The sequence below is a fragment of the Motacilla alba genome, chromosome 22 (assembly GCF_015832195.1).
Source record: "Motacilla alba alba isolate MOTALB_02 chromosome 22, Motacilla_alba_V1.0_pri, whole genome shotgun sequence".
Taxonomy (NCBI): domain Eukaryota; kingdom Metazoa; phylum Chordata; class Aves; order Passeriformes; family Motacillidae; genus Motacilla; species Motacilla alba.
This window is the reverse complement of record NC_052037.1, coordinates 2,221,970-2,239,583: the sequence shown is the minus strand read 5'-3', so window position 1 is coordinate 2,239,583 and position 17,614 is coordinate 2,221,970. Positions and strand designations below refer to the sequence as shown.

Genomic DNA, 17,614 nt, shown 5'->3' with positions numbered 1-17,614 from the left:
TGTATTTTATAGCTGCAGGTTCTATTGAAGTACTTCCCTTTATTTTGTCATACTTTTTTATTATTTAAGAACGAGAGCCCTAAAGATTGTAAAACTTTGCTTTTTTTTTTCTTTTTTTGTGACCAGATAGTGAAAATATCCCCATTTACACCTGGTGCAAACACGGGGTGTCTCTGATTTTCCTTCTTTCCGTAGTTTGTGCTGGGAGAGAGAAACTTTCCCTTGTTTTAACCTGGGGAGCGGGTGACAGGGAGAGCTCGTGCAGAAATACATTGCATTTCCGAGCAGCTGCTGCCACAAACCTTTAGCCACACCTGAGCCCTGCACCTGCTTGGCATCAGCAGAGAACAAACCACCCGAAAACCCCAGGCTCAGAGCTCTGCCCAGCCTGGCTGTGGGAATGCCCAGCTCTGCCCAGCCTGGCTGTGTGGATGCCCAGCTCTGCCCAGCCTGGCTGTGTGGATGCCCAGCTCTGCCCAGCCTGGCTGTGTGGAATTCCCAGCTCTGCCCAGCCTGGCTGTGTGGATGCCCAGCTCTGCCCTGCTTTCCTGGGGGCTGTGCTGGGCTCGCTCTGCTCCCTGGGCAGCTCTGGAGGCAAGCACAGGCTGCACAGGAGGCTCTGCTCCTGCAGTGTTCTCCATTCCTGCTGCAGGGCTCTGCCCTGAGCAGCCAGGAGTGCCTCTGGGCTCCCTGCTCCCTCTCCTGGCTCCAGGAGTGCCTCTGGGCTCCCTCTCCTGGCTCCAGGAGTGCCTCTGGGCTCCCTGCTCCCTCTCCTGTTTGGGCTGGGTTTGAGATGTGGCAGTGCCAGGGGCAGGGTTTGGGCTGGGTTTGAGGTGTGTTTGAGGTGTGGCAGTGCCAGGGGCAGAGTTTGAGGTGGGTTTGGGCTGGGTTTGAGGTGTGGCAGTGCCAGGGGCAGGGTTTGGGCTGAGTTTGAGGTGTGGCAGTGGCAGGGGCAGAGTTTGGGCTGGGTTTGAGGTGGGTTTGCCTCAGGGGCAGAGTTTGAGGTGAGTTTGCCTCAGGGGCAGAGTTTGGGCTGGGTTTGAGGTGGGTTTGCCTCAGGGGCAGTGCCAGGGGGGCTGCACCAGCCTGGCTGTCAGGATTCTCCTGCCCTTGGCCCAAATCCCCTCTGTGGCTCCCAGGCAGAAGTGGCAGTGTTGATAAATATTCCAAGGCTGTGCTCTGTCCTTAGTGAGAAACCCCTCGCTGGGTTTTTAGTCTCCTGCTCGTCTGCTTTAACCCTTTAGTTCCTCTCCTGGTGTGACAGCAGGGCAGGGCAGGGCTGGCTGTGGGCACTGGAGGGCAAAGCAGCTCCAGGGAGCAGCTGAGAGAGCAGCAGCTCTGCCTGGGGTGGCTGCCTGGCAGAAATGAATTCCCTGATCAGAAATGAATTCCCTGATCAGAAATGAATTCTCTGATGAGAAATGTCCTGATCAGGAAAGCCCTGATCAGAAACTAATTCCACGATGAGAAATGTCCTGAGCAGAAATGAATTCCCTGATCAGAACTGTCCTGATTAGAAAATTCTCTGATTAGAAAATTCTCTGATTTAGAAAATGCCCTGAGGAGAAGTTCCCTGATCAGATAATTCCCTGATAAGACATTCCCTGATCAGAAATTGCGTGATCAAACATTCCCTGATCAGACATTCCCTGACCAGAAATTTCCTGACCAGACATTCCCTGATCAGAAAATTCCCTGATCAGACATTCCCTGATCAGACATTCCCTGACCCAAAATTCCAGCCAGCTCCATTCCTGCCCGCTCCCTCCCAGCCTGGGCTGCTGCTCAGGGGCAGAGCTGCCTGGGAAGGGATTCCTGCATGGAAAAACCCCTTCAGAGCCATGGAAGAGAGGGAGCAGAGCCTGCAGGGAGCTGGGCTGCCTGGGAAGGGTTTCCTGCATGGAAAACCCCTTCAAAGCCATGGAAGAGAGGGAGCAGAGGCTGCAGGGAGCTGGGCCGGGGCGTTGCTGCAGCTGAGCCCCCCGGGCTGGCAGCTGGACCCTGGCTCCGGGATGGAGGGGGTTAAAATGCTGTCCTGGCTCCGGGATGGAGGGGGTTAAAATGCTGTCCCGGCTCCGGGATGGAGGGGGTTAAAATGCTGTCCCGGCTCCGGGATGGAGGGGGTTAAAATGCTGTCCCGGCTCCGGGATGGAGGGGGTTAAAATGCTGTCCCGGCTCCTTGGCCAGGGGCAGGGACCCTCTGCGGGTCTGCTCTGAGCCGGGCTGGGGGTTCGGGAGCTGCCGTCCTGCAGGGCCCTGGGGATGCTGAACTCGGGGAATTTGGGGACAAAGTGACCCCAGGGCCGGGGCTGGCACAGAGAAAGGCTCAGAGCGGGAGAGGGGGGCTGGCAGGAGGGGACAGCACCCCCGGCAAGGTCCCAGGCTGCTGCGGGGCCAGCCGTGTCCCTGCAGGGCCAGGGGGTGGCAGTGCCCGCGGGGATGGCACACCGGGCACCCCCGGGTGGATTTTGGGTTTGAGCCAAGGCTGGGCCAGGCCCGTGCACACCTGGCTGGGGATGCTGCTCTTCCCTGCCTGGTGGTAGCCCAGGTGGGGCTGGCCCTGCTCAGGAGAGCGCCAGGCCTGGGGTCAGCCTGGGTGAAACTGAATTCCCTGGGTTAAACAGAATTCCCTGGGTTAAACAGAACTCCTGGAGTTAAACAGAATTGCCAGGGTGAAACAGAATTCATTGGGTGAAACAGCATTCCCTGGGTTAAACAGAATTCCCTGGGTTAAACAGAATTCATTGGGTTGAACAGAACTCCTGGAGTTAAACAGAATTGCCAGGGTGAAACAGAATTCATTGGGTTAAACAGAATTCCTGGAGTGACACAGGATTCCTGGGGAATGTTCCCTTCCAGGAAATGTCATCCCGGGGAATGTCACCCTCCAGGGAATGTCACATCCCAGGGAATGTCACCCTCCAGGGAATGTCATCCCAAGGAATGTCACCCTCCAGGGAATGCCCCCTGTGTGCAGGGACCCCCTGCCCTGGCTGGGTGCCCCCGGGGGACAGCTGTGTCCCCGGGAGCCCGTGGCAGCCCCTGCCCTGCAGCCCCGGCTGTTTCTCTGGGTCTGTTCTGGGTCCCAGCCGCGCGCGTGGCGTCGCCGTCCTCCGAGCGAGCGTTGGAATGTGAAATATTGTATATTCCAAAGTATTTACCCTATTTATATACTGGATGTTCCTGTTAAATAAAGATAAACTCCATTGCCTGCGGGACTCTCCTTCAGCGCCGCGGGGGCTCCAGGCTCCCATTCCCTGTTCCCTGTCCCTGTTCCCCGTTCCCTGTCCCCTCTGCTCTGTCCTGGCCCGAGCTGGGGGTGCCCCGGGGCAGCTTTGGGGTGCCAGGGCTGGGCTGGGCCTGGCCTGGGCTGAGCTTTGTGGGGTGACCCAGCCTGGGCTGAGCTCTGCTGGGCTGTGCTGGGCTGAGCTCTGCTGGGCCTGGCCTGGCTGAGCTCTGCTGGGCCGGGCTCTGCTGGGCTGAGCTGGGCCTGGCCTGGCTGAGCTCTGCTGGGCTGAGCTCTGCTCCGGGCTCAGGCAGTTTCCGTTCCAGCCTCGTGACATCCTGCCCGTGACACAGCTGGGCCAGGGCTGCTCCAGAGCCAGGCTGAGCAAAAAGGGAGCAAAATGGGTGAGGCCCTGCAGCTCCTCCAGCTGTCTGCAGAGTTCAAATCAAAATTTAGGCATTAAAGTTAAAATTGAAAAATAAAAAAGTAAAAATGAAAATGAAAATTAAAATTAAAAAATTAAATAAAAAATTAAAATAAAAAATGAAAAAGAAAAAAATAGAAAATAAAAAATTAAAAAATAGAAAGTAAAAATAAAACTAAATTTAAAATAAAAAATATTTAAATTTACCAGTTTTAAAAATATCAAAATTAAAGATTATAATGAATTGAAAATGAAAACACAAATATATTAAAATTAAAACAAAAACATTCAAATAAAGAATTAAAATTAGGAATAGTAAAATGAAAAATCGAAATTAAATTAAAAAATAAAAAAAATTAAAATTGAAACCAAATAAAATAAAGAATTAAAATGAAACAAACTGGCAGAGGTGCCCCGAGCAGCTGGGGTGCCCCTGGAGCCCGGGCGGTGCCCAGGGCATGGGGAGCTGTCCCCCACGGCAGGGCTGGCACCGGGTGGGCTCTGAGCTCCCTCCCAACCCACCCCAGCTCTGCAGCACCCCTGGGTGCTCACCCTGTGCTTTCCCGGCCCTTTCCCCCCGGAGCTGCCCCGTTCCCCCATTTCCCAGCCCTTCCTTCCCCCCCCGGGCACGGCAGAGAGCGGCAGCGGCCGAGGCCCCGGTGCCACCGGGACGGGCACGGGCACCCCGGGCACCCCGAGCCCCTCTGCGGGGCACCCCGGGCACCCCGAGCCCCTCTGCAGGGCACCCCGGGCACCCCGGGCACCCCGGGTTCCTCTGCGGGGCACCCCGGGCACCCCGGGCCCCTCTGCGGGGCACCCCGGGCACCCCGGGCCCCTCTGCAGGGCACCCCGGGCACCCCGGGCACCCCGGGTTCCTCTGCGGGGCACCCCGGGCCCCTCTGCGGGGCACCCCGGGCACCCCGGGCCCCTCTGCGGGGCACCCCGGGCACCCCGAGCCCCTCTGCAGGGCACCCCAGGCACCCCGGGCACCCCGGGTTCCTCTGCGGGGCACCCCGGGCACCCCGGGCCCCTCTGCGGGGCACCCCGGGCACCCCGGGCACCCCGGGCCCCTCTGCGGGGCACCCCAGGCACCCCGGGCACCCCGAGCACCTCTGCGGGGCACCCCGGGCACCCCGGGCCCCTCTGCGGAGCACCCCGGGCCCGGCCTGGGCTGTTCCTGCTCGGGGCAGCCCTCGGAGCCTCGGGAGGACTCGCGGAGCTTCTGCCACCACTTCCTCAAATGTCCCCAGAGCCCTGGGCTGGGCCGGTGCCCCTGGGCCAGGACGGGGACGAGGGGCACCAGAGCTGGCACCGGCGGAGAGCACCGGGGGAAGGCAGAGCAGGGCAGGAAAGCGGGGCAGGAAAGGACTTTTATGGGGTTCTGGCTGCTCTCGGAGGCAGGAAGCTCGCTGGCGAGCCAGCCCTCGCCAGGGCGCTGCTGTTTGTGGGGGGACCCCCGCGGGACCATCGGGGCTCGCTTCCAGCCCCTCTCCCCGACGAGCTGACCTCGAGGAAAGGGGAGAGAAGAACTTTCCGGATCCAGAATGTCTCTCAAGCTGCCACGGAACTGGGATTTCAACCTGAAGATGGACGCTGCGAAAATAGGTACTGCGAAAATACCCCCCTTCCGTGTCCGGGGGCCGGGGCTGGGGCTGAGCCCGGCTCCGGGGGGACACCTGGCCCCCAGGGCCACTTTAGGGGCACAGCAGATGATTTGCAAACGATTTACGAGAATATTTGCACATTTGTCAGCCAGGGAGGCTGCGGGAGCAGGGGGATGGGCTGCTGCCCCCAAAACCCGGGTTTGGGGGGGATTTCAACCACCCAGACCCCTTCTGGTGGCACAAAACCTCAGGCCCGGGCTGGAGGGGACATCCTGGCCCTGGCTCAGGTGTCCCAGCCCCTGTGACATCAGTGGTTTCCTGCCAGGGCTGCTGAGGAGCCCTCGGTGCCAGGGCCATGGGTCAGCCCCAGCCTCGGGTGCCCTGAGGTGTCCTGAGGTGTTCTGGGGTGTCCTGAGGTGTCCTGGGGTGTCCTGACCCCCCTCCCTCCCACCCCAGGGCTTCTCCAGCACAGGAACCCCTGAGAGCACCTTGGGCTGGAGGGGGGATCCCTGCGGGGCAAAACCCCAGAGCCTGGCCAGGCTCAGCAGCCAGCGGGGGATTTTGGGGTGAGGATGGTCAGGGAGGGGATTTAGGGGTGAGGATGGTCAGGGAGGGGATTTAGGGGTGAGGATGATGAGGTCAGGGAGGGGATTTAGGGGTGAGGATGGTCAGGGAGGGGATTTTGGGGTGCTGATGTGGTCAGGGGGGGCTGCAGAGCCCAGCCTGAGCCCAGGCCATCCAAAAATCCACCCTGGGCCTGGGTTTGTCCCTGGTCCCTGCCTGGCTGGATTTTCCCACTCAGAACCCTGGATCTCTGGCTGAAATCTTTCCTCAGAGCCCCAGGGGAAGGGAAGGGAGCCCCAGACGAGTCCTGGGATGGGCCAGAACCTGGAGCTCAGCGCCCTCCCCACACCCTGGGCAGAATGCCCCCGGACTGTCACAGAGCACCCTGCTGTCCCCTCTCCCGGGGTCACAATCTGGGTTTCGCCCAGAGGCTGAGGAGCTCTGGGTGAGGCCAAGTCAGGACCAAAGGCCAGGGCACCCCGAGGGTGCTGGGGGTGGAGATGGGACACGGCCCTGAGCCTCTGCTGCTACCAGGAGTTGCCTTTTTTTTTTTTTCAAGAAAATTGAATTTTTTTCCAAGAAAATCTGCTTGTGGTGAAACCCCTGGTGCTTTTTGCAGCTTCCAGCTGCTGGGTGGACGTGACTTTGTGTGACTTGGTGTGACTTTGTGTGAGTTTGTGTGAGTTTCCGTGACTTTGCGTGACTTTTTGTGAGTTTTTGTGTGACTTTGTCTGAGTTTGTGTGAGTTTTTGTGTGACTTTGTGTAACTTTTTGTGTGACTTTGTGTCACTTTCTGTGAGCTTGTGTTTTTGTGTGACTTTGTGTGACTTTGTCTGAGTTTGTGTGACTTTTTGTGTGACTTTGTGTGACTTTTTGTGTGAGTTTCTGTGGCTTTGTGTGGCTCTGTGTGTCTGCCCTGTCTCCGGGGCTGCCGTGCCTTCATTTGCAGACATGTGAAGGTCACATTTGCGAGTGTTTGCGATATTTGCAGATCGCCACCGCCCTGCCTGGCTCCTCGCGGCCCGGGGACACTTCCCCTGCTCCCGCAGCCCTGCTGGGGCAGCCTTTGGAGAACTGCACACGAATCCATTTCAGCGACACAGAAATTCCCCGGGGAAAGCTCTCGTGTTGCTTTTTCCTGCCACTTCCCCAGCAAGGGGGGTGCCGGGGGGCTCTGCCCCTGCCGGGGCTCCGGGCCAGCGGTGGCCCCATGGTCTCTCCCCTGCCCTCCTGATTTTGGGGCAGCTCTCCTGCTGGGGGAGGAAACGCCCAACCCCGAGGCCGTTGGCGCAGGAAACGCTTGGGGGGCTCCCCCAAAGGGGCTCCGTGCCCTGGGGGGCTTTGGGAGGGGACACCCCTGGGGTGAGGATCGGGGCTCTGGGTGCCGAGGGCTCCCCAGCTCAGGGAATCTGCACCTGCAGCCCCCGGTCGCGGCAGTCTGGGCTTTGTTCTCGCCTTGCAGCCAGAAATGCCAGCTCTGCCCGGCTGGGCCGGCTCTGGGGGGGCTGCAGGGGCAAAAATCCCCCCTGGAAGTGCCCCCGGCCAGGCTCCGCTGTCCCCGAGCACTGGGGATGCCACCAGTGGGGCCACAGGGACCCTGCCCTGCCCGGGGCCAAAGCCCTGCTGGTGTTTGTCCATCCCTGGAGATTTTCCAGCCCCACAAATGTGGGTTCTGCCCCCCCTGGGACCCCCCCAGAGCGGAACCGGGACCTCCAAAGCGTTTGGGTCACTCTGCTGCGGCTGCTGCTCCTGGGAGGGTGCAAAACCCCCACACCCCATTTAAATACCCCCAAAACAACCCCGGCCTGGCTCTGCTCTCACCCACCCCAAACCCCCCAAACCAGCCCCAGCCATGGCTCTGCTCTCACCACCCCAAACCCCCCAAACCAGCCCCAGCCTGGCTCTGCTCTCACCCACCCCAAACCCCCCAAACCAGCCCCAGCCTGGCTCTGCTCTCACCACCCCAAACCCCCCCGAGCAGCCCCAGCCTGGCTCTGCTCTCACCCCGCTGCTCACACGCAGGGCAAAGGAAGCTCAGCCTGGCAGCCACTGCAGCCACTTCCTCTGCAAACGGGGCCAGAGCCTGGCCCGTGTCCCCGTGTCCCCACTCTGTGTCCCCACTCTGTGTCCCTGTGCCCCCACACCCGTGTCACTGTGTCCTCGTACTGTGTCCCTTGTCCCCATATCCAGTGTCCCCATATCCGTGTCCTGTGTCCCCACACCCTTGTCCCTGTCCCCAGCCCGTGTCCCCATTGCTGTCCCGTGTCTCCAGCCCGTGTCCCCATTGCTGTCCCCTGTCCCCATTGCTGTCCCTGTCCCCAGCCCGTGTCCCCATTGCTGTCCCCTGTCCCCACACCCGTGTCCGTGTCCCCAGCCCGTGTCCCCATTGCTGTCCCGTGTCCCCACACCCGTGTCTGTGTCCCCAGCCCGTGTCCCCATTGCTGTCCCCTGTCCCCATTGCTGTCCCCTGTCCCCATTGCTGTCCCGTGTCCCCAGCCCGTGTCCCCTGTCCCCATTGCTGTCCGTGTCCCCAGCCCGTGTCCCCAGCCCGTGTCCCCATTGCTGTCCCCTGTCCCCATTGCTGTCCCCTGTCCCCATTGCTGTCCGTGTCCCCAGCGCGGTCCCGCAGCGCGGCGGAGGCGGCGGAGGCGGAGGCGCGGCCGCAGAAGCTGGGCTGGCTGCGCAAGCAGCGCTCGCTGGTGCGGAACTGGCAGCTGCGCTTCTTCGTGCTGCGCGGGCAGCGCCTGCTCTACTACAAGGACGAGGACGAGGCCAAGCCCCAGGTATAAAAATATATAAAATATATACACAAATACATATAATATATATATAATAGATATATAAAATATATACACAAATATATCTGTATACATATTATATATATACACGAATATATTTATATTTATATTTATATATTTTTATGTGAGTACAGATGTATAGATATATACATACACACGAGTATATCTCTGTGTGTATATATATATATATATACATACATGAATATATCTGTGTATTTTTAAATATGTATGAATATATTTGTGTGTATATATATATATACAGGAATATATCTGTATATATATACATGAGAATATGTATATACATGTATATAATATACCATCTATTTATAGATAAATATATAAATAAAATTATAAACATAAAATTATAAAAGTAAAAATAAAAATAAAAATAAATATATAAATATATAAATATAAATATAAATATAAATATATAAATATAGGTACATTTACCTGTATAACCGATCTCCCCGGCGGCCCGGGAGCGCAGGGCTGCCCCCAGGTGCCCCTGGGCTGGCATCGGTGGCACTCAGGGCTCTGCTCTGTCCCAGGGCTGCGTGTCTCTCCAGGGGAGCTCCATCAACGTGCCGGCCACCAACCCCGAGGAGGGGGGGAAATTCATCTTTGAGATCATCCCGGGTGAGGACGCCCCGCTCCTGGGCTGGGCTGGGCTCCCAAACCCCCGGGGCAGCTCCCTTCCCTTCCCTTCCCTTCCCTTCCCTTCCCTTCCCTTCCCTTCCCTTCCCTTCCCTTCCCTTCCCTTCCCTTCCCTTCCCTTCCCTTCCCTTCCCTTCCCTTCCCTTCCCTTCCCTTCCCTTCCTTTCCCTTCCCTTCCCTTCCCTTCCCTTCCCTTCCCTTCCCTTCCCTTCCCTTCCCTTCCCTTCCCTTCCCTTCCCTTCCCTTATAAATGAGTATTTTCTCCCCTATAAATGAGTATTTTCTCCTCTATAAATGAGCGTTTTCTGCCCTATTAATGAGTATTTTCTCCCCTATAAATGAGTATTTTCTGCCCAGTAAATGAGCGTTTTCTGCTCTATAAATGAGTATTTTCTCCTCTATAAATGAGCATTTTCTCCTCTATAAGTGAGTATTTTCTGCCCTATAAATGAGTATTTTCTCCCCTATAAATGAGTATTTTCTCCCCTATAAATGAGCGTTTTCTGCCCTATAAATGAGTGTTTTCTGCCCAGTAAATGAGCATTTTCTCCCCTATAAATGAGCGTTTTCTGCTCTATAAATGAGTATTTTCTGCCCAGTAAATGAGTATTTTCTCCCTTATAAATGAGTATTTTCTCCTCTATAAATGAGCGTTTTCTCCCCTATAAATGAGTGTTTTCTGCTCTATAAATGAGCGTTTTCTGCCCTATAAATGAGTGTTTTCTGCTCTATAAATGAGTATTTTCTGCCCTATAAATGAGCGTTTTCTGCCCAGTAAATGAGTATTTTCTCCCCTATAAATGAGTATTTTCTCCCCTATAAATGAGCATTTTCTGCCCTATAAATGAGCGTTTTCTGCCCTATAAATGAGTGTTTTCTGCCCAGTAAAGGCCTCTTTCCGCAGGCGGGGCGGGCGAGGCGCCGCGGGCGGCGCAGGAGCCCTGCGTGCTCATGGCCAGCTCGCAGGCGGAGCTGGAGGAGTGGGTCAAATCCATCCGGAGGGCGCTGGGCTCGGCCTCGGGAGGTAAACCGGGAATTTCCGTCCTGGGCTGCCTCGGAAATCCCTGGGAAATGGGGCTGAGGAGAGCCAAGGATGGACGTTCCTGGCTGGCTTCATCTTCTTCTTCATCCTCCCTTCTCGCCCTGAAAACGTTCTTGAGAAGAACTCCCATTCAGGGATAGAGCCTTGGAAAAATGTTAATTTTTCCTGCCGACCTCCTCGTTTTGCTTTTCCTCTGTCTCTCCTCTCTCCTCTGCTTCTGGGGCTGCCGCGAGCAGGGGCAGTGCTGAGGAGAGCCAAGGATGGACGTTTCTGGCCTGGCTTCTTCTTCTTCAGCCTCCTTTCTGACCCTGAAAACGTTCTGAAAATGACAGCAATTCCCATTTAGGGAGAAAAGCCTTGGGAAAATGTTATTTTTCTCCTGCCAATCTCCTCGCCGTGCTTTGCCCCTGCCTTTCCTTGCCCAGCCCATAATTCTGTGAATTTTTCTGTGAATTATTCTGTGAATTATTCTGTGAATTCTGTGAATCCCATCCTTTCTGCTCCCATTTTTTCTCCGCCCTGCCTGGGTCCCAGCCTCACCCTCCTCACACCCAGCCGCGGACCCGTGCCAGAGCCTCCCCACCCTCCCAGCTGGGAATTCCTCCCCAGCATCCCAGCCAAATCTCTCCTCCTTCGGCTGAAAGCCACTCCCTGTGTCCTGTCCTTGTCCCCAGCCCCTCTCCAGCTCTCCTGGCGTCCCTGGAAGGGGCTCTGAGCCCTCCCTGGAGCCTCAGCTTGCTGTTGGTCACGCTTCCTGGGCCCGAGGCTGCATCCTTGCTTCTGGGCTGGAAAGGGATGGCTTTGTCTGGCTGAGCTGGGAGCTGGGAGAAGGGTTTTGCTTGGAATGGAGGTGGGAGAAGGGTTTTGCTTGGAATGGAGGTGGGAGAAGGGTTTTGCTTGGAATGGAGATGGGAGAAGGGTTTTGCTTGAAATGGAGGTGGGAGAAGGGTTTTGCTTGGCATGGAGGTGGAAGAAAGGATTTGCTTGGAATGGGAGATGGGAGAAGGGTTTTGGGAGGTGGGAGAAGGGTTTTGCCTGGAATGGGAGATGGGAGAAGGGTTTTTCTTGGAATGGGAGATGGGAGAAGGGTTTTGCCTGGAATGGGAGGTGGGAGAAGGGTTTAGCTTGGAATGGGAGGTGGGAGAAGGGTTTTGCCCCCTTTTCCTCGGTTCCCCACCCCTGTGAACGCAGCGAGGAGAGCTGCAGACACTCAGTGTGGAGTTTGGAGCTCTGTACCAAAGCAGCCCAGAGTGTGGAAGGCACAGAGGCCACACCTGGAGCTGAGCCGTGCCCCCGTGTCCCCAGGGGTGTTCGGGCAGTGCCTGGCACAGACCATGGCCCACGAGCAGAGGTTTGGGCAGCAGCTGGTGCCCATGGTGGTGCAGAAGAGCGCCGAGTTCATCCGGGAGCACGGCGTGGCCGAGGAGGGAATCTTCCGCCTGCCCGGCCAGGACAGCCTGGTCCGGCAGCTCCGCGACGCCTTCGACGCCGGGGAGAGACCCTCCTTCGACAGGTGACTCTGCTCCCCCATCCCGCCCCCAGAGACAGGGAAAAACAGATTTTGCCTGGAATGAGAGGTGGGAGAAGGGGTTTGGGAGATGGGAGAAGGGTTTTGCCTGGAATGAGAGGTGGGAGAAGGGGTTTGGGAGATGGGAGAGGGGTTTTGCTTGGAATGGAAACCTGGGAGAAAAGATTTTGCCTGGAATGAGAGGTGGGAGAAGGGTTCTGGGAGCTGGGAGAAAGGGTTTGCTTGGAATGGGAGATGGGAGAAGGGTTTTGCCTGGAATGAGAGGTGGGAGAAGGGTTTTGCCTGGAATGAGAGGTGGGAGAAGGGTTTTGCCTGGAATGGAGATGGGAGAAGGGTTTTGGGGGAATAGGAGATGGGAGAAGGGTTTTGCCTGGAATGAGAGATGGGAGAAGGCTTTTGGGAACTGGGAGAAGGGTTTTGCCTGGAATGAGAGTTGGGAGAAGGGTTTTGCCTGGAATGGGAGATGGGAGAAGGGTTTTGGGAGGTGGGAGAAGGGTTTTGGGGGAATGGGAGATGGGAGAAGGGTTTTGCCTGGAATGGGAGCTGGCAGGAAGGTTTTGCTCCCTTTTCCTTGGTTCTCCACCCCTGCGAATGCAGGGACAAGAGCCAGGGTGGTGCTCCAGAACCGCAGCTCCCGCTCGTTAAATGTGGGTGAAGAAAGGTGATTTTAGGCTCACCGAGCAGGGCAGGGAGGGTGAGGCAGTCCCTGTGTGGAGCCCTGTGGCACCTGCTGGCTCTGAGCGTCCCTTGCACCCTGCAGGGACACCGATGTCCACACCGTGGCCTCCCTGCTCAAGCTGTACCTGCGGGAGCTGCCCGAGCCCGTGGTGCCCTGGCTGCAGTACGAGGATTTCCTGCTCTGTGGGCAGGCTCTGGAGGCTGACGAGACAAAGGTAGAGGTGCTTTTGCTTTCCTCTTCCCGGCCTTAAAATCAGTGTCAGTGCCAGGGCACGCTGTGAGCTGCAGGGGCCGAGGGCACACAGCGGTGTCAGCCTCGGGGCTTGGGAATCTGGGGAGAGAAAAAGGGGAAAAATGAAAAAGAAAAGCTCCCCCAAAGGCAGCGGGCTTTTCCCAACTTGCCCACAGCGGTTTGTGAATTTTAAAGCTTCAATTTCTGCTTCTCTTTGGGGTTAGAAATTCCCTGAATGCCCACAAGATGCTGGAGGAGGTGGGGCAGGATCAGCTCTTCCCAGAGCTCGTCCCACACGGGCTGGGCTGGAGGGGCCCCTGCTCCTGCTGGGGCTGCCCCTCCTGGCTGAGCCCTGCAGAACATTCCGTGGAGAGATGGAGCTCCAAGGGGAGCACGCCAGGGGAACCAGAGTCATGGGATAACTGAGTTTGGAAAAGATCCCCGGGATCATCAACCAGCACCCCCGAGCCCTGTCCCCGAGTGCCACCACACGTGTCTGGAGCTGTCCCAGGGCTGGGGACACCCCAATGCCACGGGACCGGTGGGGTGTCCATGGGAAGGCCCCACACAGGCATGGCTGGAGTGACCAGGAGCAGTTCTTGGGTCCTGTGACCCCTCCTGGAGCTGTTCTTCACCATTCAGGGCCACCAGGAGCTCCTGAAGCAGCTGTCCCTCCTCCCCAGAGACAACTACAACCTCCTCAGCTACATCTGCAGGTCAGTGCCCTGCACGGGCCGTGGGCAGCTCAGGTTTGGTGGTGGGGAGCAGAAATGTCACCCCAGGGATGCCCTTCCAGGCAGAGCCTCCCTGAGCTGTGCTTCGCTTCCCTTCGAGTCAGCAGCTCCCGATTTTTGTGGAGGAGAATTCCAGCCCTGGGATAAACCCCCGGGAATGTCTGAGCACGGTCACCACCCTCACGCTCACCCGTGAATCCCTGGGAGCTCAAACCAGGGGTAGCTTTCCGGGACAAAAGCCTGGAGCACCAAAACCTCCAGGTTTCACCCAGCCTGGGTGGAGATTTGGGGAGGGGGTTCCCTTCTTCCTGAGCTGCCGCCAAGGGGAGCAGCTCCTCGTTTGTTCTGCCCGAGGGTTTCTGTGCTTGTGGCTGAGAGGAAGAGCTGGGAGGATGAGTCAGGACATTTTCACCAGGATTTTTTGCCCACCCCATCCCACCTCCGAAATGTGAAATATTTGCTGTGGAATTCCGGCAGGTTTCTCTACGAAATCCAGCTGAACTCCAGCGTCAACAAGATGAGCGTGGACAACCTGGCCACAGTGATTGGGGTGAACCTGATCAGGCCCAGGATTGAGGACCCTGCAGTCATCATGAGAGGTAAAAGGGAGGCCTGGAGGAATTTCAGTATCCTGGAGGATATTTCAATTTTGAGGCATGTGGAGGAATTTCAATATCCTGGAGGATATTTCAATTTTGAGGCATCCACAGCCTCCAAATTCAAGATTTCCTGTGGTGGGGCTGCAGGAAAGGCAGAAATGTGCCTGAGCACAGGGCAGAGTGAAGCTGAGTGTTCGTTGGGCTGTAAATGCGTTTGTGGTGACAAAAACCCCCTCAGGAACTGACAAAGTGACAAAAACACCCCTCATGGAGCTCAGCAGACTCAGGGCTTTGCTGAGGTCATCTCTGAGCTGCTCAGAGCAGGAAGGTGTAAAATCCTCCTTGGGGGAGCAGAGCAAACTCAGAGAAATGTGGGTGCTCCTTTACTTTTATGCTGGATTATATATATATATATATAGTAAGTGTTTTTTGATTTATTAGTTTTAGTTACACTATGTTGTAAATGTTTTAAAGTCAATAATTTAAAATTACTTTTTGTGGATCTTGTCAGAATGTGTTTTTCATAGTTCTGTTTCTTAAAAACTATTTACTCCTATTTGTAAGGTTATTTTTTGAAACTTGTTTTCAGTTTAATTTTTTTAACAACGCTTGTCTCATTTTATGGTATTTTTAAGTCAGTATTTTGTATCTTCAGGTTTGTCTATAGCTGCACACTGTGTGAGCCTTCTGTCAGGTTTCGAGAGTTTTCCTCCAACCCATTTCCCCACGCTTTCTCCTCATTTGGCTTTTTGGCCCCTCTCCTTGTTCTCTGCCCCATCTGCATGGAAACCCTGGCTGTGGGAGGGGTGCCCTGGCTCTGCCCTGAGGCTCTCTGTCCCCCCAGGGACGCCCCAGGTGCAGAGGGTGATGACGGTGATGATCAGTGAGCACCAGAAGCTCTTTCCCCCCTCCAAGGACGTTCCTCCCTCCCCACCTGCCCCGACCAGCGAGAAGAAAGCTCCTGTGCCTCGCAGCTCCGTGGGCTGGGGAGCTGCAGAGGAGCCCAGGGGCTGCCCCCCAAGGCAGACGGTAAGGCTGGGCTCATAATAAACCAACCTACGTTCGTTAAACGTGTGGTTAATTGCGGCAGGCTCCGGCGGGTCAGCGAGCCCTAAAAGCATTTGCTATTTATAGGTTCAAAAGCTCTGTCTGTCACCCCTGGAATATTCACATCAGGAAAATGATGTGGATAAACTTTCCACTTTCCTGTGGAAAATCTGCTGCTCTGGGGAATATGAAAACTCCCAAAGCTTCTTGGCCCTAGCACATGAAACCTTTCCAGCTCAGGCTGCTGAGGGGACAACATTGAGGGCTAAAGGGTTCTCTTCAAAGGGATCCCTGCAGAAATGCTCCACGTGCTGCAGTTCCAAGTGGGTTTTCATGGAAAAGCGTGGCCAGCATGTTCCAGCGTGCCCTTGGTAACGCTGTGCCTGTGCCCTGTGTGCCCCAGGGCTCCGTTCTCCAGAGGGATCACCCCAACTACAGCAGCGCCCCGTGCCCAGCCGCCTCCTCCAGCGGCCCCGGGGAGGACACGGAGCCCACGGCCGCGCCGGGAGCGTGGAAAACGCAGCCGAGGAAAAGAACCCAGACCTTGCCCAGCAGGAAATCCTTCCTGGCAGCGCCGGGGGACAAGGGCAGCAGGGACAGGAGCGATGTCCTCGCCGGTGACTTTTGGAAGAGCGGCCCACGCCCCGCGGCCTGTGAGGGACACAAGAGAACGCTGTCCCACGACCTCTTTAAGCTGCTGGACCTCCACAGGGCTGCAGCCTGTGACAGCAGCGTGGCAGAGAGCGGCGAGGGCAGCGGCTCCAGCCCCAGCCCTGCCAGCAGCACCTCCGAGAAGGAATTCCTGCCCTGCTTCAGCCCCTGCCACGAGCCCAAGGAGCCTGCCAGCCCCAGCAGCAGCCCGGCCGAGGAGCCCAGAGCTGAGCAGGACAGCAGGGAGTTCCTGCGGGGCGTGATCCACAAGCTGGAGAGGGATTTGGAGGAGCAGAGGAGTGACTACGAGGGGCAGATGGAAAGGTAACTGCAGGAGCAGCTCGGGCTGGGGCAGCAAACACTGCAGGTTATTTACCAGCAGGTTGTGCAGGATGTCACAGCAGTGATTGGTGATAAAACAGCTTTTGGCAGGCTGTCTGAAAATCAGTGTGCTGCCCTGCACGAGCTGTGGGTGATGTGCTGTCCCACCATCAGTGCTCCATAGCTCTTACACATCACTCAGTGGCACTGCAGTGTTCCTGCAGTCCTCTGCAGAATTCCTGCCAGAATTCCTGTTATCACCAGGCATTGGACCACCAGACTCTCCAGAATTCACCAGCAGCATTATTGCACCACTGGCTGCAACCATCAGCCCCACATACTGATATTATGATTATTATCCCGTTATCAATACGCACATAGCACATTTATTGGTTTATTGGATCGAGTTGTGTGGCCACTGAAGGCTCAGCACCTCTGCATGGTTTTGGGGCTGAGGGAGTCTGAGGTCAGACTCCCTGAGAGCCAAATGATTCCCAGCCCTTTTCCAATCCAATCCAGTCCAATCCAGTCCAATCCAGTCCAATCCAATCCAATCCAATCCAATCCAGTCCAACCCAACCCAGTCCAATCCAGTCCAGTCCAATCCAGTCCAATCCAACCCAGTCCAATCCAGTCCCTTCATGCTCTGTTTCCCTTTGCAGCCTCCAGAAGGAAAACTATGAGGTGTGGGCCAAGGTGGTGAGGCTGAACCAGGACCTGGAGCAGGAGAAGAAGAAGAGTGGGGAGCTGGAGCTGCGGCTGATGAACGCGGAGCGCTCGCGGGAGGAGCTGGAGGAGAAAACCAGGATGCTCGAGGAGCAGATAAAAAACTTAACTAAAGCCACGAGCCAAAATGGTGCCAAAACCAACTAGGAGGAGACACCCAGCATTTCAGAGACACCAAATGCAGGTGCAGGAATGCTCAGGAATTGCAGGTTCAGAGCCAGGGACTTGTCCAGGCTCTTGCTCCTGCCCACAGGCTGGGGGGAGGCAGGAAAGCAGAGCTCAGAGGCTGGTTCATGCTCTGGACATGTCAGAAATATCCTTTAGCTGGTTTTGGGTGTGTTTATTTCAACTCTTCTGTCAGCTGCTCAGGTTACCTGGAGAACAGGCCAACACTCCCTGCTGCTCAGTCAGGATTGCACTCAGAAGTTTGGGTTCTGGACCCACTGTAGCTTCACGAGAAGGAACCGAAGTGTTCCTCCTCCAGCTGCCTGCCTCCCTGCTGAGATACCCAAGGCAAAACATCCATGGATCCCCACACTGAGGTTCCAGAGTGTCTGCCAGGACCTCGCAGCTGCCCTTCACGAGTCTTTCCTGTGATTCCAGGTGACCTGGACAGAGCTGCTTCAGTGTTTGTTTAATTTTTTACCTCTGCAAGAAGCCCCTCACCAGCGTGAGCGTGAGTCATGAGGGAGAAGCTTCTGCATCGTGAACATCTGGGCTGGAAATGCCACACGCTTCTTTCTGCAGAGATCAAAAGTGTGAAGAGGCCAATAATTCCTTCACAGC

General features: G+C 56.3%; 1 protein-coding gene across 1 annotated transcript; it reads left to right on the top strand.

Moving 5' to 3' along the window:
• Window positions 1-4,776: 4,776 nt before the first annotated feature.
• ARHGAP25 (Rho GTPase activating protein 25) lies at window positions 4,777-17,365 on the top strand. Its single transcript, XM_038160455.1, has 11 exons — window positions 4,777-5,255; window positions 8,435-8,601; window positions 9,165-9,252; window positions 10,175-10,294; window positions 11,618-11,825; window positions 12,601-12,733; window positions 13,393-13,466; window positions 13,962-14,083; window positions 14,928-15,112; window positions 15,534-16,105; window positions 16,765-17,365. The coding sequence occupies exons 1-11, from the start codon at window positions 5,195-5,197 to the stop codon at window positions 16,973-16,975; spliced, it is 1,941 nt and encodes a 646-aa protein (XP_038016383.1). The 5' UTR covers window positions 4,777-5,194; the 3' UTR covers window positions 16,976-17,365.
• Window positions 17,366-17,614: the final 249 nt, after the last annotated feature.

What these genes read in the sequence shown, in the direction of transcription:
- ARHGAP25 (XM_038160455.1), top strand. Translation starts at nt 5,195, where the DNA reads ATGTCTCTCAAGCTGCCACGGAACTGGGATTTCAACCTGAAGATGGAC. An exon ending in CATCTTTGAGATCATCCCGG is followed by an intron (nt 9,253 to 10,174) that starts GTGAGGACGCCC and finishes CTCTTTCCGCAG; the next exon opens with GCGGGGCGGGCGAGGCGCCG. An exon ending in CTCCTCAGCTACATCTGCAG is followed by an intron (nt 13,467 to 13,961) that starts GTCAGTGCCCTG and finishes GAATTCCGGCAG; the next exon opens with GTTTCTCTACGAAATCCAGC.